At 35.4% G+C, this 25,600-nt stretch overlaps 1 protein-coding gene across 6 annotated transcripts in view; it reads left to right on the top strand.

Moving 5' to 3' along the window:
- MALRD1 (MAM and LDL receptor class A domain containing 1) overlaps positions 1-25,600 on the top strand; it is an 846,741-nt gene that overhangs the window by 472,352 nt on the left and 348,789 nt on the right. For all 6 annotated transcript variants that reach the window (XM_087420773.1, XM_087420775.1, XM_087420776.1 and 3 more), the window contains 2 exons: positions 3,721-3,968; positions 8,069-8,360. In XM_087420773.1, coding sequence (XP_087276899.1) covers positions 3,721-3,968; positions 8,069-8,360 — 540 coding nt within the window. The remainder of the gene's footprint in view (positions 1-3,720; positions 3,969-8,068; positions 8,361-25,600) is intronic.

Raw genomic sequence — 25,600 nt, 5'->3', positions numbered from 1 at the left:
CAGATGTTAGCACGGGGCTGATCTTCCTCACACACACAAAAAAAGAATTATTGTTATCAAAGAATTCTAAATAGAATATTTTATAACTTATGGTTAAATTAATCATTCATTAGTTTTATGCTGAATTATGCATATTTACTTAAAAAATAAAGAATATGAAAAGTATCCTAAACATATAATTTTATAAGGTATGAGCACTTAATAACACATGCTCAGGTTTTATAACATCTTCACTAACATTGTTAATTTTATAACTTACTAGTGGAATTATAAAAAGATTCCTACTATCCGATTCTGTGTGTGAGGACCTTGGAAGTCACCAACCACTTGTTGTCCTAATAACAAGAAAAAAGCTGAAAAGTCAACAACTCTTTTTGGATCCGTAAGAGAGAGGAGGACACAGAGAAAACAGCTGCCCTCAAGATTGGAGAGACAGACAGGTGAACACAGGTTGTCATAGCTTACCGGAGCAGAGACTCACGAGCAGAAACCACTGCAGGAACCAGCGCTGGGTTAGGAAAACCTGAACTGTAATTGTAATGGATGAATTGCTGGAGGCTCAGTGTGGCCATGTCCGAGAGTTAAAGAGTCCAGTGAGATCCAGTCATAGAAAGACCCCCAGAGTATTGTGAGATTTACCTCCAGGAGTTCAAACAGGTTCCCCAGTAAACATTGGAGAAAAGTCCCCTCATTCTTCCAGCAGGAAGAGGGAAAAAGGAACCATTTTGAAATATACCAGAGCACTCTGTTCTACTTAACAAGGCCTGCCCTTAGGAGAAACTAGTTAACTGAAGCCCAAACTGGAAGGGTGTTATCAGAACCTAACTGACCTGGTGGATGGGAAATACCCAATGCTAGCTCCCTCTAGCCATCCTGTTCCACTAAAGAGGGGAGATAGAAACTGAGATACACTTGTGAAGTTCATAGTCCAGAAGCATAGGCTCACAAAAAGACTGCGACCTAACCGTAAAACTGTAGAATACTTCCCCTCACCCTACATTATTAACGGCCTATTTACAGCAGTTTCTTTTACCCAGTACATAATGTCTGCTATCAAGAAAAAATTACAAGGCATACTGAAAGGCAAAAAACATAATTTGAAGAGACGGAGCAAGCATCAGAACCAGACACGCTAGGCATGTCGGAATTATCAGATGAGGAATTTAGAACAACTATAATTAATATGCTAAGCCCTCTAATGGATAAAGTAGGCAGCATGAAAAACAGATGGGCAGTGTAGGTAGAGAGGTGCAAATACTAAGAAAGAACCAAAAAGAAATGCTAGAGATCAAAAACACTGTAACAGAAATGAAGAGTGCCTTTGATGGGGTTGTTTGTAGCCTGGACACAGCTGAGGAAAGACATGTGTCCTGGAGGACAGACCAATAGAAACCTCCAAAACTGAAAGGCAAAGAGAACAAAGACTGAGAGAAACAGAACAGAATGTCTCAGGTCTTTAGGACAACTACTAAAGGTGTGACATATGGGTAATGGGAATACCTAAAGTAAAGAAAAATCCTGAAAGAAGGCAGAGGAAAAAAATACCTTACCTGTAGAGGAACAAAGGTAAGAATTACATCTGACTTGTCCTCAGAAACCATGCAGGCAAGAAGAGAATGGAATGAAACGTTCAAAGTGTTGAGGGAGGGGGAGTTGGGGCCAGCCCAGTGGTGTAGTGACTAAGTTCGTGTGCTCTGCTTCCGCCACCTGGGGTTTGTAGGTTTGGACTCTGGCGTGGACTGACGTACTGCTTGTCAAGCCATGCTGTGGCAACGTCCCATATAAAGTAGAGGAAGATGGGCATGGATGTTAGCCCAGGGCCAATCTTCCTCAGCAAAAAGAGGAGGATTGGCATCGGATGTTAGCTCAGGGCTAATCTTCCTCACAAAAAAAGAAAATAAGTGTAGAGGGAAAAACCCACCAACCCAGAATTCTGTATCCTGCAAAATTATCCTTCAAAAGTGAAGAAGAAATAAAGACTTTCTCAGACAAACAAAAATTGAGGGAATTTTTGCAAGTAGTCCTACCTTGCAAGAAATGTTAAAAGAAGTTTTGTAGAGAGAGGGAAAATAATATAGGTCAGAAACTCAGATCTGCATAAAGGAAGGAGAACTTGAAGAAGGAATAAGCGAAGGTAAAATGAAAACTTTTATTTTTCTTATTCTTAATTGTCTAATTGATAACATTTTGTTCAAAATAAAAACACCAACAATGTATCCAATCATGTATGCTTCTGTATGCTCATATATAAGTGAAATGAATGGCAGCAATGATACAAGGGATGGGAGGGAAGAATTAGTATCATTTTGTTATTATAAGGTACTCACAACACCCATGAAGGGGTATAGTCTTACTTGAATGTGAGCTTGGAGTATTCGTAAATGTAAAATGTAAACTCTAGGGCAACCACTAAAAAAAGTAAAGAAAAGAAGTGTAAGAAGTGTAACTGATGCTAAGAAAGGAGAGAAACTGGAGTCATATAAAATGCTCAATGAAAACCACAAAAGGCGGAAAAATAGCAGAAGACAAGAATAGGAACAAAGAACAAGGGCAAGAGGGAGGAAACAGTAACACACATGGTCAATATTAATCCAGCTATCTCCGTAATCCCTTTAAACATCAGTGGTCGAAATGCACCACTTAAAAGACAGAGGTGTTGGAATGGATCAAAAAACAAGACCCAACTGTATGTTGTCTGCAAGAAACCCATTTTAAATATAAAGACATTTATAGATTAAAGGCAAATCAATGGAGAAATAGGTACCATGCTTAACCTAAACAAAAGAAAGCAGGAGTAGCTATATTAATTTCAGACGGAGCAGACTTCAAAGGAAGGAATGTTATCAGGAATAAATAAGGGCATTGCATAACGATAAAGGGGTCAATTCTTCAAGAAGGCATGACAAGCCCTAATGTGTATGTGCCTAACAGCAGAATGTCAAACTACATGAGACAAAAACTAATAGAATTGCAAGGAGAATAGATGAATCCACTCTCATAGCTTGAGTTTTCCACACGCCTCTATCAGAAATGGATAGATTCAGTGGGCAGAAAATCAGTAAGGATATAAGTGAACTCAATAATTCTTAGTATCCTGGAAATGGAAAAAAGAAACTTAAGCAATGTTAGTGATAAAATATTTTAAAAACACCTGGGAGATGGTTGGTATTTAATTCAACTTAACATATTTAATTTCTACAACGTATTATAATAAAAATTAATTCAAATTATTATACTTTTTACCTTACTTTTGTTACACAATTTCCTTATCTCGAAAGTGAGGATGTGTTTAAAAAATAATTACAATGACTAATAATTTTTGCTTTAGGCAGCATTTCCCAAGCCAAACTGTTTTGCAGAATAATAAACTTTCTAAATTCCCTACCAAGACCTGAGAAGCTAAGATGAGAAGAGAGAAGAAATAAATTATGTTCATCAAATATGTGTTTGGAGGAGGAAATGTGTGTAATGCTAAAATATTTTCTCATTGATTTTTGAGACTGGGACCAGTTTATTTGTGGAGAAATAAACTTACATAAGCCATGGAAATAGCTGTGTGTAACAAACTAAAACATTTTATTTTAATGTTGCTGTCAGGGTAATACTGTAAAGTTTTGAATACTGCATGATACGGCAAGATCACTGTAATTTTGGATTGCATGCCTTAAAGTTAGCTAATTTCCTTTTTCTCTCTACCATAAATTGGGAAATGTTTTCCAGGTACCTCCAGTGGGCGCTGTGATTTTGAATTTGATCTTTGTTCCTGGGAGCAGGAGCAGGATGACGACTTTGACTGGAATCTGAAACCTAGCAGCATCCCCACCACAGGCACAGAGCCAGCTGCTGATCACACCTTGCGAAATTCATCTGGTCATTACATCTTTATAAAGAGCTTGTTCCTTCAGCAGCCCATGAGAACAGCCAGAATTTCAAGCCCAGTTATAAGTAGAAGAAGCAAAGACTGCAAGGTATGAAAAAAACAGATATATTACGAGCAACTTCTGATAGACAGAGTCAAATACAGAAAATGGGATGGCCAGGACCAGACCAAAGATGAGTTTGAATTTATTCAACTTGGGACATGTTGGGGAGGGAAAAGCTGAAGTAAGGATAAAAGGGAAGGATTGTTAGAACTCTTGGAAGAATTTATCCTATGGGTAAATTCTATAGATATTGGAATTTTGGAAACCATTAGAAAATTTCATGGTTATTATCCATACCATGGATAATACAAAAGAAGTAAAATACCAGTTGCTTCCACTCAAGAAGTTTGGAATTATTGGAATTATAGGAATTTCACCATCAGAAAAAAAAAATTAAACAACAACAAGTGGTATATAGTTAAATATTTCCAAGAATTAATGTTAGAGGTAATTGGAGCCACAATAAAACGTTGAAGAAGTCTTCATGGAAAAGGAAGGACTGAACTTGGCCCTAAAAATAGGCAGGAAGAGAAGATGGTTTGATTTTTATTCTGTGGAAATTTGAAGAAAATGTTTGTAGAGTATTAAAAGTGTAGATAAGGCTGTATGGATTTTTGGGACAAACACCCTCATATGATGACTATGTATTGGTGGGGTCTCCCACTTTCCTTTATTTATTGTTTGCTTGATTATTTTTATTCCACAAAGGATTTGAGTCAGCTAGGCTGGGAACTAAATTCAGCTTTACATATAACATAAATGAAGCAGTCAAAGATGACTTCACAAGAATCTTGCTTATGAGAGGTTGATACATAAATAAATGTGCCATTTATTTATATTTACACTGAGAAATGCAATCTCCATAAGATCTGAATACATGTATTCTGACTGGTGTGTTCCCCAAAGTTTGAGCACTGAAGAGAAAGTAAATTACGTCCAGAAAGATGCTAGCTGATCAAAGAATCAGACTGGGAGATAAAAACATAATTTATATCTTTATTATCTTCAAATTATAATATTCTGGGCCGGCCCCGTGGCTTAGCGATTAAGTGCACGCGCTCCGCTACTGGCGGCCCGGGTTCAGATCCCGTGCGCGCACCGACGCACCGCTTCTCCGGCCATGCTGAGGCCGCGTCCCACATACAGCAACTAGAAGGATGTGCAACTATGACATACAGCTATCTACTGGGGCTTTGGGGCAAAAAAAAAAAGGAGGAGGATTGGCAATGGATGTTAGCTCAGGGCTGATCTTCCTCACCAAAATAAAATAAAATAAAATAAAAATTATAATATTCTTGTGTACCTGTCTCCACAAGAGAGAGCCCTAACCCCCGAAAGGAGACGTGTCAAATCTTTGCTCAAAGGCTGCCCAATTGTACCTGTACCTACACAGATGCTTGTTTTTCTGTTTCATACTGACCAGCTGTCACATCCTAGCACAGTCACAGTCTTAAGACATGTTAAACTCTCAGTTTGTCTTAGGAGTTTTTCTGTCTCACGTTAAGTTGATTTCATAGTTTAACTCTCAGTGAGTGATCTCATCTCTCTTATCTCCTCAGGCACATTTGATAGGATTTTCTGCAAGAAAGTGACATGATCAGATCAGAGTTTTAAGCCATAAGTCAGCCAGCAGTCCAGAAGGGATGTAAAAATCATACAGAATTACATTAAATTTTAATTAATTTGGAAAAAAACTGAGTATTAATCAAATATATTTTGTCTGTTTTTGCTGTCTTCCAAATTATTTGATACTTTCTCAAAAATAAAGCCCAAACACACCAGATTTTACATATGTTGAATCTATGTAAAATCTCTCTATATATATCCATGGATATTCTGAAAATTGTGAATTAGTTCTAAGAAAGCTAATTAAAAATTAAACATGAAATATATAAAATTCCAGCTGACTTCTAAGCTTTTCTATTTAGACACTTCCTCTGAAAATGTTCAAGAGACTTTTTTTCATACTGTAACTAAGGATTTCATCCATCTCTGTTTTTCCTTGGTCCCAGAACTGTAGTCCCTACTGTTTTAAACATCTGTGTGAGAATAATGAAGTATGCCTAGAAGAAATGTCAAAAAATTAATGATGAATGACTCATTTTCTGAATATTTATGATATAGATTGAATACAAAGATGTAAGGAAAGGTCATGCTGGGAATGATTGGGTCTCTCATATAAAAAATATGTTTATCAGGTAAGCAGAGTGACCGCTCAAATTTTCATGAAAATCCTCTCTGTCACTTGACCTTGTGGAATACCTTCAAGCAGAAAAAATCAAATTGGAGATTTTTCTTCCTTTTGAGAGATGGGCGGTGAGAGGGACGCAGACAAAGACTGATGAGGGAAGAGATCAAACCTCTGAGTGACTCTAAAATTTCCAGTAAAAATGCCTCTTTAGAAGAATTCAATACTTCGTAGATTTTTATTCACTCAGGTTGCCCTGTGATTCGGTTATGCTGTCATCAAGTGTTCTCTGTAGAAATGGAGGTGTTTATATGTTTGTTTGCCTGTTAACCTGATGGTATCATTCAGAAAATCGCCTCAAAAAGATAAGGAAGTATTTACTGTGACGTAAAACATATGCCTTGGGACAGCCCCAGTGGCCTAGTGGTTAAGTTTGGTGTGCTCCACTTCGGTGGCCTAGGTTCAGTTCCTGGGCATGGACCTACACTGCTGGTCGGTGGCCATGCTGTGGCAGTGGCCCACATACAAAACAGAGAAAGGTTTGCAAAGGATGTTGGCTTAGGGCGAATCTTCTTCAAGCGAAAAGAGGAGGATTGGCGATGGATGTTAGCTCAGAGCAAATCTTGCTCAGCAAAAAAAAAAATATATATATATGCCTCATGTTTGCTGCACAAATAAGAAGATAAAACAAGGCAGAACACTGGGCAGACTGTGTCTGTGACTGCAAGGGAGCCAAACAGATGTGTGCTATGCCCATCAGATCATTTCCTCACGTGTTTGTTGATGCTGTGCAAGAGGCTGCCCCAGGCCCTTTTGTTTCTTGCTCCACTCAGTAATCTAGGTTTCACCAGTCCCCAGATACATCACAGTGGTCATAGAGCTCATGTTTTCCAACATTAATTGGTTAATCAATGGAAGAAACATTTTTGGGTCGTAGAATAATACCTGAAAGTTTCATCAGCTAGGAAATTTGAGTAACGTCACTTCACACGGCTTACCTATTCTTGATGCTCTCTAAAGTGTGCATTGCATAAACTGTTTAATCACATTCTTTACCCTTTAAACATGTTCCTTTTTTCTTTTTCTAGAGTATAATATCCATGACTGCTAGTCTTTCCGAAATGTCTTTTTCCTGTGTGAAGATCACCCACCATTACTGTTTTCCCTCATTCATACAAATGACAAGACAAAAGTTGAAAAATGCTCTGAATTCCTGTTGCTCCTAACCTGTACTGTTATTTCTCCTAGAATTTTCCCTGTCTTTCCCCTTCTGCATAACAATCACTAACAATCTGGTAAACTCTGTCTTTGAAACATTGAATTGTTATCCCTGAAAATACTTTTATTAATTTTTATTCAGAGCAAAAACTCCCAGGGCTGCTCTTCTAAAGTATGTTTCTAGCAATTCAAGTAAAATTTGGGGTAATTGCTGTTCTGGTGGTTTTGCTATATATAGAGGAGCCTTGAGAATCTTGTAGAACTGAAAATGTGTTTCAAGTGCAAGAATATGATGGAGTAAGCAATAGAATACTCTGCTATTTTGAAGAAAATGATTTAAGTTTCATGAGATTGAAAATGATCATCTTTAGTCCTTGCTATTTCTTAATCATGAAAAGTCCTTATTTAATGAATCACTTTTTAATGTTATTTTATTCCTTTGAGTGGACTTTAAGAGTTTATTGAGGAATCATGCTTTTAGAAGTCACAGAAAGAAACTCTGCTCATTTTTTCAAATAAATTTCTATTTGATCCTTCTTGTATTATCTTCCGTATGCTTCAACATATGATTTAAGGCTGGCTTAATTTCACTCAGTGTTAGAGTACTCGCAGAGCAGTAGAACATATAGATCTAATTTTCCTTCTGGAATCTGTAAATAAAGGAGAGGGCAATATGGTATAATTGAAAATAGGATGGAATTAATTGTACTAATTATAATATTCCTATTCTTGGTTACAGATAATTTTTCATTATCACATGTATGGAAATGGCATTGGGGCACTCATCTTGATTCAGGTATCAGTCTCAAATCAAACGAAGGTCTTATTTAACCTCACTGTAGAACAAGGCAATTTCTGGCATCGCAAAGAACTATCATTGTCCAGTGATGAGGACTTCCAACTCAAATTTGAAGGTAGAGTTGGGAAAGGCCACGGTGGTGATATTGCGCTAGATGACATTGTGCTTACAAAGAGTTGTCTATCAGCCCATCACTCCATGAAGGAAGAAGTAGCCGTGCCTCTTCCAACAGGTATGTTTTAATTTGTGTTTGTTTGGTGTTTTTACAGAGTGGAAGGTGGGAAGGAAGGAAATGGAAAAGAAATGACATAAAACACCTAGTAATGTATTGCTTTCATAAAGAAAAAAACTTTTGAATCTAAAAACTTATCTTTTAAGCCTTTGCTCATAAAATTCTCTTTCAGATTTTCTCCAATCTTCGGTATATTTACAAGTTCCTGAGTTCTCTGTTTAGTTAGCTTCTTCTTAGATCAATAAAATAAGAGAAGATGCCTTTGTTTGTAGTCTGGCTTCAGAATTAAATCCTTAATAAATATCAATTCACTCTTAATAAAAATATAAGAACATCAAAAACAGACTTATTCAATTTTTATTAAGTAGTACTGTGGTTATGCTATTTACTGTATTCTTTCAGCCTGAGGGACATTCCAATTTGAATGGTTGAGTTTAAATATTTAAATAGTTTAGATGATTGACTATGTCCATATACTCTTTTAACCTAAAGTATTTTTTGGTTATTTGTTTAAAGAATTATATTAGAATGTTGAGTTGGTAGATGTTCAATGTAATACACACAGTGACAATGTTGTAACAAGTGGAAATAGCAAGCATCATTAATCCATATAATATATTAGAGATATGAGATGAAAATAAATGCGGCATACATTATTAAAATGACAAAAGAGCAAATTTTGTCAATTGATAATATGACATATTAATATTTAAACTATGAGTTTAGTGTAGAAAACCAAAGTGTGGTTCTTTTGAAATCTAAATTGAATCTCATAATTAATGAAAACAAAAGTGCTTCAGAAAGGATGAACTAATTTGTTTGTTCTGGCTTTTAACATGTTGGGTGGAATGGGGAACATTGCCATTTCTGCCTTTTCTTCCCCATGCATTTCAAAGGGATTATTTTAATTTGGCTAAGAGGAAGTTTCCAGATAAATGTTTCCCGGTTGACAAGTAAACAGGCTCTTTGCCTGACATGTTTCTAGCACTATGTGGAATAGTAGAGAGGAAAACAAACATTTCAAGACTGTGTTGAGGGATAAATATACTTGTGTGCATTTAAGGCAAAAGCATTTCAGATAACTCAGACTAATCTATTTCCTTGAAAAAAACCTTTCCATTCCATTCTGTGTAGCATGTTTGGATGGCAGCTATATTAGCTCATGTACAGGTCTGGTCTTATGAATAGTAATTTTTTGATCATAATAAAAAATAATCTTATAGCATCCAAATAGTGAGGGAGCACAATGTTGAACCAGTTCAAACTTTATTGAACAACTACAAAGTGGGATGCAAGAGGAATAAAACAATCTTATTGGGGATAAGTTCTTAAATCTGTGAAATCTTGAATAAAGTTATTTTTTAAAAAAATCTTCCCAAGGAAAATTAAAAAGTATCTATTAAGTGGTACAAATTATATATGAATTATCAAATTAAGGGCACATAGCAATAACACTAGAGTTCTTCTTATGTCCTTATGATATTTAATGTATTGTATTTCAATTTTGATTAATAAAAAATAAGAGAATCTCTGCTCTTAAGAATATCTAAATAGGGTGAAGGGAAATAGGAAAAGTATCTCAAATAACTCTAATATTAGGTAGGCTATAATTAAGTGTCAGCAGAAATATACAAAACTTTATGAGAATGCAGAGAAGGTAAAGAAAACATCCAATTGAGGGTATCTAATTTGAGACTTCTTTACAGGATGCACAAGAGTTTGGAACCACACTTGGGGCTCGTAGGAAGGAAAGATCCCTTCAGTTTGCAGGACAAGGAGGCCAAGTGTGAGCACAGCAGGATCAAATAGTGAATGTGGTAGAGAGAGCACTATGGGCAGGCCCAGGCATGAGACAGAGATGGGGTCCTGCAGACTGCAGAGGTGGACCGTGGGTGCGTAATTTGGCTGAAGCAGGCACCCCGTGTAGTGAGTATCCGAGATAACATTACAAAGGAAACTGTGACCACCTTGAATGTGAGTTTGTGTTAATGTGTTCCCAAAATGAACATACATTGAAAGCATGCAATAGGTGCAATAGAAAGATTCCCCCAAGAAAAAAAAAACCAAATGACTTTAATTATATTACTAGGAGCGTCCCGAAAATTGAGGTAAAATAATTTAATGTTTTCATAGCTATCTCAGCTGTGATGCTTACATTCAAATGCAGCCGATGAAAATTAAATTCATATGGAGTTAACATTCCTATAAACTACTTGATTACCTTGAACTGCCTCCAGAAACTAAAAGTATACGCTTTTCTCTTGGTAAAAGTGGAAAGCTCAACTTTGTTTAGACTCAAACTGTGAAATGATTCTGAAAAACTGTGACTTCATCGTGAGTTCAGAGGACTCTGACATTTTAAAGGAAGGCTGTATGTGTGTATATGTATACATGTATATATGTATGTATGTGCATATATACATGTATAGTTATGTGTATGTATATATATTTTTTTTTCTGAACAAATAAAAGCCAAACTGCTTTCTTTGATCTTCCTGAAAGCTGGTACAAAAGAGTTCAGTGATATCATGGACATCTAATAGCAGTATGATGAAAGTCACAAAAGTAATCCACATGTGTAATTTTACATTTTCTAGTAGTTATGTTAAAAAATGTGAAGTTAGTTTAATAATATGTTTTCATTAACTTAATATATCCAAAATATTATTTCAACATAAAAGCAATATAAAAATATTAATTAGATATTCTACATTCTTGTTTTCACACTTAGTCTTTAAATCTAGTGTATATTTTACACTCACAGCACATCTCAATTTGGATTAGCCTCATTTCAATTGCTCAGTAGCCACTCATGGCCAGTGGCTACCCTAGCAGACAGCACAGGAGATGAGGTGAATACTGTAGGGCGCTTTTGGGTCTGTCCCTGACAATGGGGTTCCATTAGTCGGGACGAAATCTGTGAATTCCCAAGAATTGCAGTTATATTCTTATTTAAATAGAAGCACAAAAATGTACGTCAAGGCCAAATGCGAAAGCAAAGGTACCATGTTCTAGTGGACTAGACACTGATATTAGCTCCCTTGTTACTAGCTATGTGTTTCACAACTTCTCTGAGACTCAGTTTTCTCATCTACAAAGCAGAGAGACTATAACCTATTTCTTAGGTTCTTAGGCTGTTAAGAATGAAGAGAGCCTATATAATTTGCCTAAAGTCTGGTATATGGTAGGCATTTATTCAATAAAAATTGTCTCATTTTACAGTATCGTATATTTTGGGCATCTCTACTAACATTCCTGTTTGCATTTTATTAAGAACATATTTCTACCATTTGTTTTGGCAAACTTATTTTTCTTGCAGAGATCGCAAGCATATAATTATTTTCCATTGCATAATAATCATTCAATCTTATCATTTATTGAAAACCTCTATAATGAAATATTTTTGATGTGTCATGAATAGTGTACATGTGTGTATCTTTGAAATGATTTGGTTTAATGATTCTTAATTTCTCATTGCTGCAAAAACACTTAACTTGGAACTTTCACAAACTGAAGGAGAGTAAATGGCACTGTGTTCCACAAACAGTGGCTACGTCCATTAAACTTTTGGAAATGACTCTAGTTCACGCAGACTTTTCATCTATATTCATGTGTGTGGGCTAACAAGTCCATCAAAGCAGCTTAAAATAGAAAAGAGGAGGCAAAACATATATATTTAGCAAGATGCAATTGAATTGAATCTGGAATCAGTGATTCTAATTAGTCAAATAAGACCCAGGGCTTTATTAGCAAAAGTACTATTAAATCATTAAGTATCTAGAAGTTATATTTTAAGAGCTTATTTCGATGGCAATTTTGTTAATTGCCAAATGATGATGGATAAAAGTAATTGTTTAATGAATTTTAATAAGAAAAAGACAACCAAGATTCCTCTTCTAAGTGTCCATATGCAAATACAGCCACTATCATCATACTCTCTATATTATAAGCAGATATTTAATAAAAATTCTACGTATAACAAGGGCAGGGATCAGTCTTGTGTGTGTATGTGTTAAATCCCCACGGTTATTTCCAAATATGAGTTATACAACAAATATGTTTTGGGGTGTAACGTGGTAATGGACTTTTGCTTAAAAAAATGTATGTGAGGAAGTAGGGGCTGAATAGATTAGCTCCTCTTTGAGGTCACTCATTTCTCTGAAATATTTGGCAGTAGTTTAAAAGCCTGCTACCTACTAATGAGAATGCTGGCATAGCAGTTCAGTTGGAGTCCCGAGTTAGGGAAATCTGGCTGATTGTACTTGGCTCTATATTTTAATGAACGCTACACAATGTTTACTGCAAAGTGCATGTGTTTGAAGTTTAAAGACATGAACTTGAATCTTTGCACTGCTTACTACCTATATAATATCGCCCGCTGTACGTAACTTCTCTAATTCTTATCTTTCTTGTCTGTAAAAAGGGAACTATTGGAATCTACTTCTGAGTGATATGAAAATAATTGCGATAATAATATATAGTATGTTTTAAACAGTAGTTGGTGTTCCGTTAATGTCATTTCCCTTTTTTCTGCCAGTCCTCTTCCCTGCTGGGGAGATTATGAAATTAAACTATGCATAAATTGAAATTTCTTAAAGGCATTGCCTACTTGCTGTTTTTCCTTCATCATGTTCCATTTATTGCTCAAAGCAAGGGTCAGGTCTCTTCTCCCCGCCCGTTCCCTTCAAAGAAATTGCTCTCACAAAAGCCCCAAGAGGTCTAATTGCTAAATATGCTGCTTTCATTTATTATTCATAATAAGCAATGGAAAAGAAAGAAATAGTACTGAAATTCACAGAACTTGAGGATTTGGTCGAGTATGACTTGGCAAGAGGAAAGAAATTCCTTTTTAAATATACAGGCAATCTCCTCAGATTGTTTTCCACAATAATCTTTCCCAGTAGAACACCACTTACCATTTAAGACGTAAATTCCTAGAATGCCTGTTTCTCTTCTTCCTCTGGTTTTTGTTGGGGGGAGGCTAATATTATATTGCAAAATATATTTACATCACCTCAGACTCACTGGAATACTGTTTAAGCACTATATCGTACAGGAAAAATCTCAAGCCCCATTTCAGATACAACTGGTAGACAAAGATGTTTTGAAAATTTCGTGCAGTGGCAATAGAGGACGTTCATCATGGACGTTGCTATGGTGAGGAGCATCACAGCAGCAAATGCACCGTGAGCCATTATTTCATTGTGCGCTTATTCTGAGTATGTTTCATCAGCGTCTCTCACATGTAGTCATGCCTTTTCTAATTTGAACAACGAATGCCCCTAGACATTGAGAAAGTGTTGCAGAAAATTGTGGAGAGGAAAGCAAAGCAAGTGAAACAAAGAAATTACAATGTAAGAGAAGATACGAGAATGCAACGTTTTGACAAAGGAGAGCTGGCTTTGAAAAGGTTGATTAAAAAAATAGCTGAAGAGCTCTTAGAATATCTTGCTGAGGGATTTACTACTAAATTCGTTCATGTAAACATATAATATTAGTCTAAGGAAGACAACAATGAAGACTCAAAAGAGCAGCTAATTAAACTGATAGACATCACTGGCTTAAAAGAATTTACAGCTCTTGCAAATGCAGTGATCAACATAATACCTTTATTGGTATTTTACTGTGTTTCATTTGCATTTTTAAAACTTAGTTGGAGATAAATGGGTAAATGTGTAATGCATTATAATTTTCCCATTTAAATAATGGGAAATTGGCTATGGATATAGCATTTCAAAACAGAACATCTGGTTTTCAGGAACACATTACTAACAGTATGTAGGAAGAGGCTATACTTAGTTGAAGTTTTCAATGGGACACGATGGGGGATATGGTTATCCAGCACTTGGACTTATGAGAGTTCAGATTTGAATGGCCAGGGATGGACTAGGGCTTTTAAAGTGGAAAGCTCTGTGTCTTTCTTGCTACTTTGGGCTATTGTAAAAATAGCTGTCTTCTGTTCATAGATATAATAACTAACAGCATAACTAACTCCACAGCCTCTCCTTTCTCCTTTAATACAATAATTTTTCTGGAACCATTCTTTTTTGTACGTTTGTTCCGAGGAGAAGTAACATTTCCTCACTCTGGCAGCTGTGTCTGCCCAGCTCTCCTCTTTCTCATGCCCCAGATTTCTCTCTTGCTGGTGGTGACTATATTTCACAAATTTTTCTTCTGCCAATTTCAGATATTATAGAACAGATAGTGTATAAAATTCTATACAACTTCTATAAAGAACATTTCAGGAAACGCTAGCCAGTATGCTTAGAATATTTAAAATTAGTTTCAGATGTACTATAACATCGTAAGCAGTTTTATAAATATTTATTCACTAGCTCCTCCTACATTATTTATCCCATGCATCAATTGAAAATACATGACATCATCTCATCTTACTTAAAATTATAGAATGTTTTAGTAGAAAGTAGTGATAATGTTGCATATGGTTAATCATATTGTACATTAGCTAATATTGGCATAGTATCAATTTAAAATATCTCGTTAGTTGTTAAGGTAACCAATGAATTTTTTATTTAAAATTTGTTTTTTCATACTGCTTTACCACAGTATGATTATTGTACAAATTGACTACAGTACATAGAAGTGAGCACTGGTATCTAAACAAAGTGTCTTTTTTTGTGTGTGTGTGTGAGGAAGATCAGCACTGCTGACATCTGATGCCAATCCTCCTCCTTTTTGCGAGGAAGATTGGCCCTGGGCTAACATTTGTGCCCATATTCCTCTACTTTATATGGCACGCTGCCACAGTATGGCTTGACAAGCGATGCATTGGTGTGCGCCTGGGATCCAAACCTACAAACCCCCGGCCGCCGAAGCGGAGTGCGTGCACTTAACTGTTGTGCCACCAGGCTGGCCCCAACAAGATGTCATTTTTTATTGAACCACCCAATATTGGAGGTGTGGTAGTCTGCTATTTGTTCTGCAATAGCCATTTTCTTCTTCTTCTTGCAGTAATAAAACTCCCACTATTTAAATAGGCACATAGCTATCCATTTCTGTGCTGCAATAAATGGGAAAACATGTTATTTCCGTAGGTTGAAAGATTCAATAATGTAGTTTTATGGTAAGGATATTTAATATTTTTATGCTAATGAAATCATAATTTTTTGTAAGTGGTATCTTATTAAAATTTCATTTTCTGTTTTTTGTTGCTGGGATATAGAAAGCAATTGATTTTTAAAATATTAACCTTGTATATGGTAAGGGTAGGTGCATTTATTTAGGTCATCTTGAATTTTTCTTAGAAATATTTTGTAGTTTTTATAGAAAGAGCATCTTATATAACATTTTAGATATAATGGCAAATGATATTTTTCAAATAGTATCTTTTAAAAATTTTATTTGTTTCTATTACTGGTATATAGAAATATAATTGCTTTTTATATGTTGACCTTCTCAATCCGTCTTGAGTTGAAAACAACAACAACAGCAACAAAACCACATTTCTCAGTTTCCCTTGCAGCAAATGAGGACCATGAGACTAAATTTTATCCAATAGAATGTGAACAGATGCTACATGCAATCTATAGGTTGTACAATTAAAGAGAAGAGACATTCCCTCCTTCTCCCTTCTGTCCTTCCCACTGGCTGGGATGTGGAGGTGATAGCAGGAGCTAAAGCTCTAATCTTAGTTCACGAGGTTGAAGAATCGCCTCTTCAGCAAACAACAAGATAGAAGGAGTCTGGTTCCCCAAACACCAGAGAGCTGGGACAGCAGCTCACGGTTGCTTAGCTCTGCATTTAAACCCTGACTGATCTCAGCATTTGGTACCAAAAGTTTGGTTTTATTGTTTGGATCCCTTGTAGTTGTCTGAATTTTCTAAATGTGCCTTTCTGATTCTAAAGATCCAACTTCTTCCCAGCCAGTGCATCATATTTCACTTAAAAGACCTTGCCCGCCAGGCTTGATTTCAATCTCTATTGTAATTCTGCAATCTGGCAAATCAAACACTGCATCTGAATTTTGCCTCCATCAGCCTTGTGCCTACAAACAAAAAAAGGTTTCTTTAGGGCCATCATAGCAACGCCTTGAGTCTCTGACCAGGACTTGAACCAAGAATTGAAAGTTGTGACCCAATTATTTCTTTTTGTAAACTATCTGGTTATAAACTCCAAGGCAGCCAACTCACTCCTGTTGTGCCTGAATTTCTTATGCCTTTCACACTGTCCTGTGGAAACCACCACCTGGCCTTCTAAGGCTTTGCCTTTAACAGATGGCTACTTCTTTCCAGGTAACTACAGGTAATGTGTAAATTATAACTGAGTACTGGGGACTGCTAGGACCTTTTTTCTAGTGGTAACAGATCCTCACTTCTAAATCTAATCGGATTATGTAAATAATACAGATAAACACAGACACTGAAAAATTAACATAATAATGTTATTTGAGCAAAAAGACTTCAAGGAGGCTTCAAATTAGCCAATCAGATATCAAAGAGCATTCCAAGCATAGGAAGGTGAATGTTCCCAAGACAGGGCATATCTGACCTGTATAAAAAGAGGCCAGGGTCCCGCCCGGTGGAGCAGTGGTTAGGTGCGAGCACTCCACTTCCGAAGCCTGGGGTTCGCTGGTTCGGATCACGGGCGCACACCAACACACTGCTTGTCAAGCCATGCTCTGGCGGGGTCCCATATAAAGTAGAGGAAGATGGGCACGGATGTTAGCCCAGAGCCAATCTTCCTCAGCAAAAAAAAGAGGAGGATTGGCATTGGATGTTAGCTCAGGGCTGATCTTCCTCACAAAATAAAAAGAAGCCAGAGTAGGTACCAGCCCTATGGCCTAGTGGTTAAATTGGCACAGTCAGCTTCAGTGACCTGGGTTTGTGAGTTTGGATCCTGGGGAGTGGACCTATACCACTCATCAACTATGCTTTATATATGGTGACCCACATATAAAGTAGAGGAAGATTGGCACAGATGTTAGCTCAGGGCGAATCTTCCTCAGCAAACAAAAAAAAGGCCAGTATAGCTGGAGAAGAATTAGAGGTGGAAGAAGGTAGTGGGATAGGAGATTAGAGATGTATTGGGGAGGCAAGTTTTGCAGGTTACTGTAAGGACTTTGGCTTTTCCGCTGAGTGAAATGGAGAACCACTGCAAGGTTTTCAGAAGAGTGACGTGATATGACTTCCAATTAGAAAGAACCACTCTGGCTGTAATATAGAGAGAATTGGAGGAGAATATGGAGGAGTTGGTTTACAAACACAATCATAGGGATGATGGAAAGGCTTTGGAAGGGGTGCAGAAGTAAAAAAAAACTATGAGCATGAGAAGGAAAGGAAAACCATTTTCTGTATGAGAGCATAAGAAAGAATTGGAAACTGGAAATCACTTGTTTTTGGATCAAGTGTTACGGTCATAGTGATGAAAGTCAAGTGTGAAATTAACTAGGTTCTGTGAACCTTGCACAGGTAGCACCTTACACTATGTTTGGTGAATAACTACCAAAATGATTTAAATTTTAGTACTGACACACCAGCTTATAATTATTATCTTACTTCTAGTTAAATGACTGGTAATAGTGATGTCATTGCTTAATTCTCAGAAATATACTTTTGTATCTTAAATATGTTCTTTCACATTTACAATTTGGTTCTTAGGAACTCTAAAAAACAAAACACTACATTTTTAATCTCTTACATAATGTATATGTTTGTGTTTTTCATAAACTTGATTCTTACTGAAATATTTATATTATAAGCAAAGTTAGAAATTACAACATTATGGGCATTATCTTGGTTATCAAGTTAAAATTACACTATTTTTACTGTTTGAGCCCCCAAAATATATTTTGGGGGCTCAAAATAAAAATCCAGAAAGGTTGTATGATAAGCTATTTTGAATGGGTGTGTGTAAGTAAAATAATGCAGATTACATTTCTCTTGGAAGAAAAATATGATTGCATGAAACCAAATATATTTCATGTCCCAATGAATTTAACATGTTGGAAAATTTCAGCTTGACTTGAAATGCCAATTGGCTGTACCCTACTTATGTAACAGTGGAGAGGTATGCAGTTTAAAAAACTTTAATTTTTAACCATATCTTTGTTCCAAGAAAATGTCCTTTATTCAATTTATGATTCTTTCCACATGAGGCATTTCTTTCATTTTCTGGAAAGAATATTGGGAATTAGGATATACATGTGCTTTTATTTTAACCTATATTTGGTCTTTCCCATGTACCTTGTCTGCTTTAACAGACATAAGGGTAAATAACCAAAATAAAATTGTCTAATAAGAATATCATTTAAAATTCTAAAATTGCTAATATAAAATTTTGTGTCAAAATATACATGTTCTGTCTTTGAAATCTTTTTATCAAAAAAGATTTTAATAAAGGAAAAAGGCTTAAAATTTTTTAGATTCTGTTTTGCTAATTTGTTTCTACTTATATCTCTAATATTCCTTCTTGGGATTATTTGCTTGCTTCCTGAAATATATTTATTTATAAGAAGTTCCTTTAATGACGATCTTTTGATAAGAAATTCTACTTAAATGCTTTAATTTCAACATAATGTTTGAAAAATAGTTATACTGGATATACAGGTTTAGTTGGGCAATTCTTTTCTGTTAGATACTTTTGATGGACATTTTCCCACCATCTCTTGGCTTCTGTTGTGATCAAGAAATTAGCTCTTAGTCTAATTGCCGTTACTTCATAAGTAATGTTCTTTTTCCCCTCTGCTCTTAAGATTTTCTCTTTTTCTCTGTTATTCCACTAAATCATGTGAATTAAGGTAGGCTTCTTTTCATTTATCCTGCTTGATATTCAGTGAACATGCTGAATCTGGGGATTGATGTGGTCCGTGAATTCTGAAATATTTTAAGCCTTTGTCTTTGAATATTGCTTTTCCCCCGTTCAATCTTTTCTCGCCTCTGGATCTCTGGTAAGACTTATGTTGGATCTTCTCATTTTAGCCTTTCATTTCCTTTTTTAAAATGAAGTATAATATAGATATAGTAAAATGTGAAGATTTTCAGTGTGTAATACAATGAACTTTGACAAATGCATACACTAGTGTAACCCAAACCACATCAAAATATGGAACATTTCTATCATCCCAGAAATTTTCCTTGTTCCCTTTCTTGGTAATACTGCCTCCCATCCTTTGGGTCAGAGGCAACCAATGATCTGATGTTTATCACCATATATTAGATTTGCCTGTCATGAGCCTCCCATCTATGATGTGTCTGGCTCCTTTTGCTCAGCATAAGGTTGTTGGAACTTATCCATATTGTTGAGTGTATCACTAATTTGTTTCTTTTTATGGATGAATAGTATTCTATTGTGTGAGTTTATTACAATGTGTTTCTTCATTCTGTTGATGAACATATGAGTTGTTTCAAATGATTGGGTATTGTGAAGTAAGCTGCCATGAAAATCTGTGTACGTATCTCTTTGTGGAAATGTTTTCTCCTTGTAAATACCTAGGACTGCAATTGCCTGGTCGTAGGATGGATGTATGTCTCACTTTGTAAGAAACAACCAAACAATTTTCAAAAATGATTGTATCATTTTATATACCGCCAGCCATGTATGAGATTGCCAGTTGCTGCTCATCTTCCCCAATATTTGGGTTGTCCATCTTTTTAATCTTAGCAATTCTAGTGGGTATGAAATAATACCTCATTGTGGTTTCAGTTTATTTTTCCCTGATGGTTTTTATTTATGCTTGTTGGTCATGTGTATATATTCCTCTCTGGAGTGTCTATTTAAGCTTTTCCTTTTTTTTTTTTTTTTTTTTTTTTTGTGAGGAGGACCAGCTCTGAGCTAACATCTGATGCCAATCCTCCCCTTTTTTCTTGAGGAAGACTGGCCCTGGGCTAACATCTGTGCCCATCTTCCTCTACTTTATATAGGACGCCGCCACAGCATGGCTTGACAAGCGGTGCGTCGGTGCGTGCCAGGGATCCGAACCTGTGAACCCTGGGCCGCTGCAGCGGAGCGCGCGCACTTAACCGCTGTGTCACCAGGCTGGCCCCCATTTTTTCCATTTTTTATCCACTTACATGTTTAATGTTGAGTTACAGATATTTGTTATATACTCAGGATACAAGTATCAGCATACATATGTATTGCAAATATTTTTTTTCCAATGAATGTCCTTTTTCCTTAGATGTCTTCTAATGGTGACAAATGTCCAATTTATCAATTTTTCTATAATGGTTGCTGCTTTCCGTGCCTCTCTAAGGAATCTTTCCTTATTCAAGGTCACAAAGAGATTCTTCTATATTTTCTCATAAGTTTTAGAGCCCTAGCTTTCATATTTAGGTCTCTGGTTCATCGTGAGTTAATATCATGTACAGTGTTTCAACATGATTTGTTGAAATGACTCTTGTATACCTATTGATTGCCTGGAAGCTTTTGTTAAAAATTAATCATATAAGGGTAGATCTAAAACTGGTACTTTGTTCTCTTCTATTGATCTATCTATCTAATCTTACTACCTATTATATGTCCTATACATTTTTACATAAATGTTAAAGTCTACTGAGATATTGATGGTGATAGCATTGTTATCTGTCAATATGGGGAGGATTGTTGTGTGAATGATACTGAATTTTCTTATCCATGGGCATGACATATTTCTCCAATTATTCAAGTATTCTTTAATTTCTCTCAGTACTGCTTTGTAGTTGAATTCTATAGGTCTTGTTCATTTTTTGAAACATTATCTTCAACTTTTTCTTTTTCAGTGCTGTTGTTAGTGGTACTGTTTTATCTTATTTTACAGAGGTTCATTGCTAGTATATAAAACTACAATTGATCTTTGTACAATAGTTTTATATCTTATGGCTTTGCAAAATTCACATAGTAGTTCTATTAGTCACCTTTTCATAAAATCTTTAGGACTTAAAATCATGGCACATGTGACAAAAGACAGTGTTATTCTTCCTTTCCAAACTTCAAGCCTTTATTTTTCTTGCTGAATAAGTGGTGGGCAGATACATTTTGCCTAGCTTCTGATTTTAGGGGGAATCGTTCTGTCTTTCTCCGTTAAGTATGATGTTAGCTATACATTTTTAATGTAGTGTTCTTTATCAGTCTGAAGAAGTTTCCTTCTATTCCTAATTTTCTAAGAGATTTAATCATAATTGGATATTAAATTTTGTCAAATGCTCTTTCTGAATCTATTAAGAAAATCATGTGACATATGTCCTTTAATATCTAACTGTGGATATTACATTAACTGATTTTCAAATCTTGAGCAAGACTTACATTCTTGGAATTAACCCCACTTGATTAGAGTATGTTATCCTGTATATATATTGCTAGATTTTAGCTGATAAATTTTTGTTGAGGATTTTTGCATATATATTAATGAAAAGTATTGTTCTGTAACTTTTTTCTTGTAATTTTTCTTACAATTACCTCATCTTTCATAGTATATATATCATTTGTGTGTATATATTTATTTTATGTTTCCTCTCACAGAAATTTAAGTTGCATGGTGGCAGACATTTTTTAAATTGCTTTGTTGACTGCCTGGCACATAGTTGGAGCTCAATCATTATTTCCTAAGTAAATTAATGAAAGGCAAAGGGAATTCCCAAAGATATGGGTATATAGGGGGTCCACAAGGCAATCATCCGAGGTTGAGTAAGGAGGTAGAAGCAACATCTTTAAGAAAACGTACAAGTGGACAATTACATCATAGATTTGACTATATTTAGAGGAGTTTTACATCTCAATTATACGATCAAGTGAAACAAAAATAGGAAATAATTAAGTATAGGGAGAATAATAATTATATAAGAACTTAAATATAATAAACTTAAATATATACGTGGTTAAGTCAAAGAAAATATTTATATTGTTATAATAATATGAACACTGAGTAAGAATTTAACCAAAAATTATAACAACTTTTGGATGTATGAGGGGAGAAAATTATATGTGTTGGAGAAGGGAGTAGTTACAAGAATTCTGTCTTTAAATAGACACATGCAGAAAATATCAGGCAAAATAGATAAAAAAGTTAAAAATGAATTTATCCAAAATATAGCAATAGAGTTAATGTGGGAGAGACATGGGCTCCTTGGAGTAGTACTCAAATTTTAAAACTCCCTACATGTATTATTTTAATAAAAATGAAAATTAATTTAAAGGAAAATTTATCTAGATAAGAGAGGTTATGTATAATGAATAGATAAGCTGGTCGTCTCGTTTTAAAAAAATAATCAGGTTTCTTGATACTGGGATTACCAGTCAGGCCGTATATTTTTCACTGTCATTATAGTCGTCATAAATAATCTCAGTAAGATCATTAATGATGAAAAAATGAATATTCTTGTGAATTAAATTCCCCTGGCCAAACCATTATCCTCAAGCGGGCTTTTAAATATTAAAATTCGTAGAAAATGTGAATTTACACTTTTTGGAAAAATATAAACTATTGCTAAAATTTATACTATTTCAGTAGACAGATCAGAAAGATAAAAGTTGATCTTATTTTTTTTTAGAAGGTGTCCTTCTTGCACTTTAGCAAGTACTAAATACCAAAAAAAAACCCCAAAAAACAGAATGACTAGGTAAAGCATGAGGGAAAAGATTTCTATAAAACTTTTTAAGGAAATGCCTTCTTATGTAAGTTTCTCACACTTTTATATATACTATTCCTCTCTTTGAATTGCCCTTGGATCTGTAGGCTGAACATTATTCACAGTGTTTTCCTTAAAATTATAAAGGTCAATTAGCCAAGAAGCTTTGGCAGTTTTCGCACTATTTTGTGGCAATGACCCAGACATCAGAATGAAAAGATAGGTCAGCATGGAAATTGAAAAATCAGAATTTTCTATTGGTTAGATTTGCAATGAATATACAAGAACACACATTTATCAATTCAAAACAATTTTTGACTAGTTGTTTCTCCTTGACGTTGGATAGTGCAAAAGCAATTGAACTGAATGAAAAGCAATTCTTTATTGCTCACTTCGCATAAATTCTTGTTTGTACTGGGAAATTGTTTGAGAAGCTATTTGTGAAGGGACTTTAATTTTGACATCTTTATTGCCTTTCCAAAGAAAGCTCATTTAAATATGTGCATGCGTTAGCTACTTTTTAAATGTTTTCAATGACTTAGACTGCATGTGTAAACACTCACTGCTATTTTTTAAACACTTTAGTTATTTAGACTGTATGCATGGTACAATAGTGATGTAGAAATCTATTTTTTTGTAATATGGAGAATATTTTAGTATACTAGAAATTAAATTATATAATCTTGCTAGAGTATACAGTTCAGATTTTAATTTATATTAATATTATAGCCTATTTCAGATAAATTATAAATTTCAATGTAATATTCTTCATGATAAATGGTCACATTACAGATTTGATGATTAGTGCAAAACCCAACATAAAGGCGATGGGCTGTTTTCTGCACACTATCACAAACCTAGTTAGCATATTTTCTAAAGCTCTATGCAAATTTTTTGAGGCAGTTATGTGTTTTTATTTAGTGTCGCATCTTATTTCATAAGTGATTTCAGGAAGCATTTAAATAACGTATTTAAGTGTATGTGCACACACATATATACATACATAAGTATAAATGTATATATGATTTTGACTAAGGGTTTATGGACTCAAGATTCTTGCAACTCACTGCCCTACATTGAGACAATCCTTCACAGTCTCAATCTTCATGATCCAAGATGGTGCTGGTGAGATGGATGAAGAGGTAAAGGAAATGATGGACGAAGAGGTATAGAAGATGGCTAAGAGGTGCGTGCCAGCTGTTCTCTTAGGAACCTTTTTGGAGGTTGCACAGAACACTTGGGGTTATATGATATTGGTAAGAAATGAGTCACATGATCACACTAAATGTTTCTGAGAAATTGATTCTTTTCTGGGCAGCCGTGTATCCAGCTGAAAATTATAAAACAGAAGTAAAGGACAGATACAGAGGACAAACAGTAGTCCTTGCCACAGTCAGAAAATAACACATTGTGGAGTAAGAATCACAAAGAGAAATTCATGCCTTATAGCCCTGCACAGTTTCTACAGGTACAGTTTCCACAGGTAGACCAGAAATTTTATTATAAGCTTCTTATTGACCAAAGGGAAAAGAAAATTATGATGGTATAACATTCAGAGCCATAACCAATAACCAGTTCAATAGAAATGCAACTTACCTTAGTTCAGGATCTGATAGTGTGTTCCCTTGGCATGCTTTCAACCTTCCTAACAATGGATAACTTTAATATCTCAGGTTTTTAAATGTTTCTCAGTGTATGCCAACATGAAATTCATCAATAGCAACTCTAGAGGAATAAAAAAAAGACAGCTGATATACACAGATATAGGATGGTGTAGCTTGATCTAGTATAATGTTTATTACAAAGAAAGAATTTCTCTATTATAGTGAGGGAGGCAGGGAAACTTGGGAGAAGAGAAGACTGTAATCGTAGAAAGGTATAATGGACTTTAAGATAATAGTTCTTAACCATGTTGATATACCAAGATCACTTGCAAAGGCTTGTAAAAATACAGACATTCTGTCCACACTGCCCCCACCCCTGTGTCCCCTTACTAAGTTGGAAGGCCTGAGGCACAGCCTAGCTATCTATATTTTTAAAAAGACACACTGGTTATTTGATACATAACATGGTTGAGAACCATTGGTATAGATGTCAGAAGTTTCATTTCCTGGTTATAAGAAGATACACAAACCAATTCCTTGAAAGCCATGAACTAGCAAAACTCAACCGAGATGAAATAGAAAATCTGAATGGTCAGTCCTGTAACCATTAAAGAACTTGAATTCACGATTAAAAAGCTCCCAAAAATGAAATCTCCAGGCACTGATGATTCACTGGAATATTCTACCAAGCATTTTAAGAAGATCTCTTTCTTGTCTTTGTCCTCATCTCTTTCAAAATGTAACTGTTCCATATTTCATTTCCACCAATTTCTACCTTGACTTAATCTGGGCTAATGATTGTGTGGTTAATTACAATGGTTTTCAGGTTGTATTACCCTGAGTTCCTGCTTATCTGAGGAGCCCCTTAAGAAGCAATTACATGCGACAAGGGGCAAAAGAATGTCAAAAGAGAAGGTCTCGCGTCACCACAACCTTGCTTCCTCTACGGCAGCTTGGTGGATATTCTTTGACTTTCTTTAGGGCACTATCTGAACAAACAATTGGAAATAAAAACATTTGAAAGCCAGGGGTTGATATATTATCCTAGTCAAGTGACCTTATTTTAAAAGTGAGG

The sequence above is a fragment of the Ceratotherium simum genome, chromosome 32, assembly GCF_057802395.1.
Source record: "Ceratotherium simum simum isolate JZ-2026a chromosome 32, ASM5780239v1, whole genome shotgun sequence".
Classification (NCBI taxonomy): domain Eukaryota; kingdom Metazoa; phylum Chordata; class Mammalia; order Perissodactyla; family Rhinocerotidae; genus Ceratotherium; species Ceratotherium simum.
Note: the sequence above shows the minus strand (reverse complement) of the source record. Positions and strands in the feature narration are given on the sequence as shown.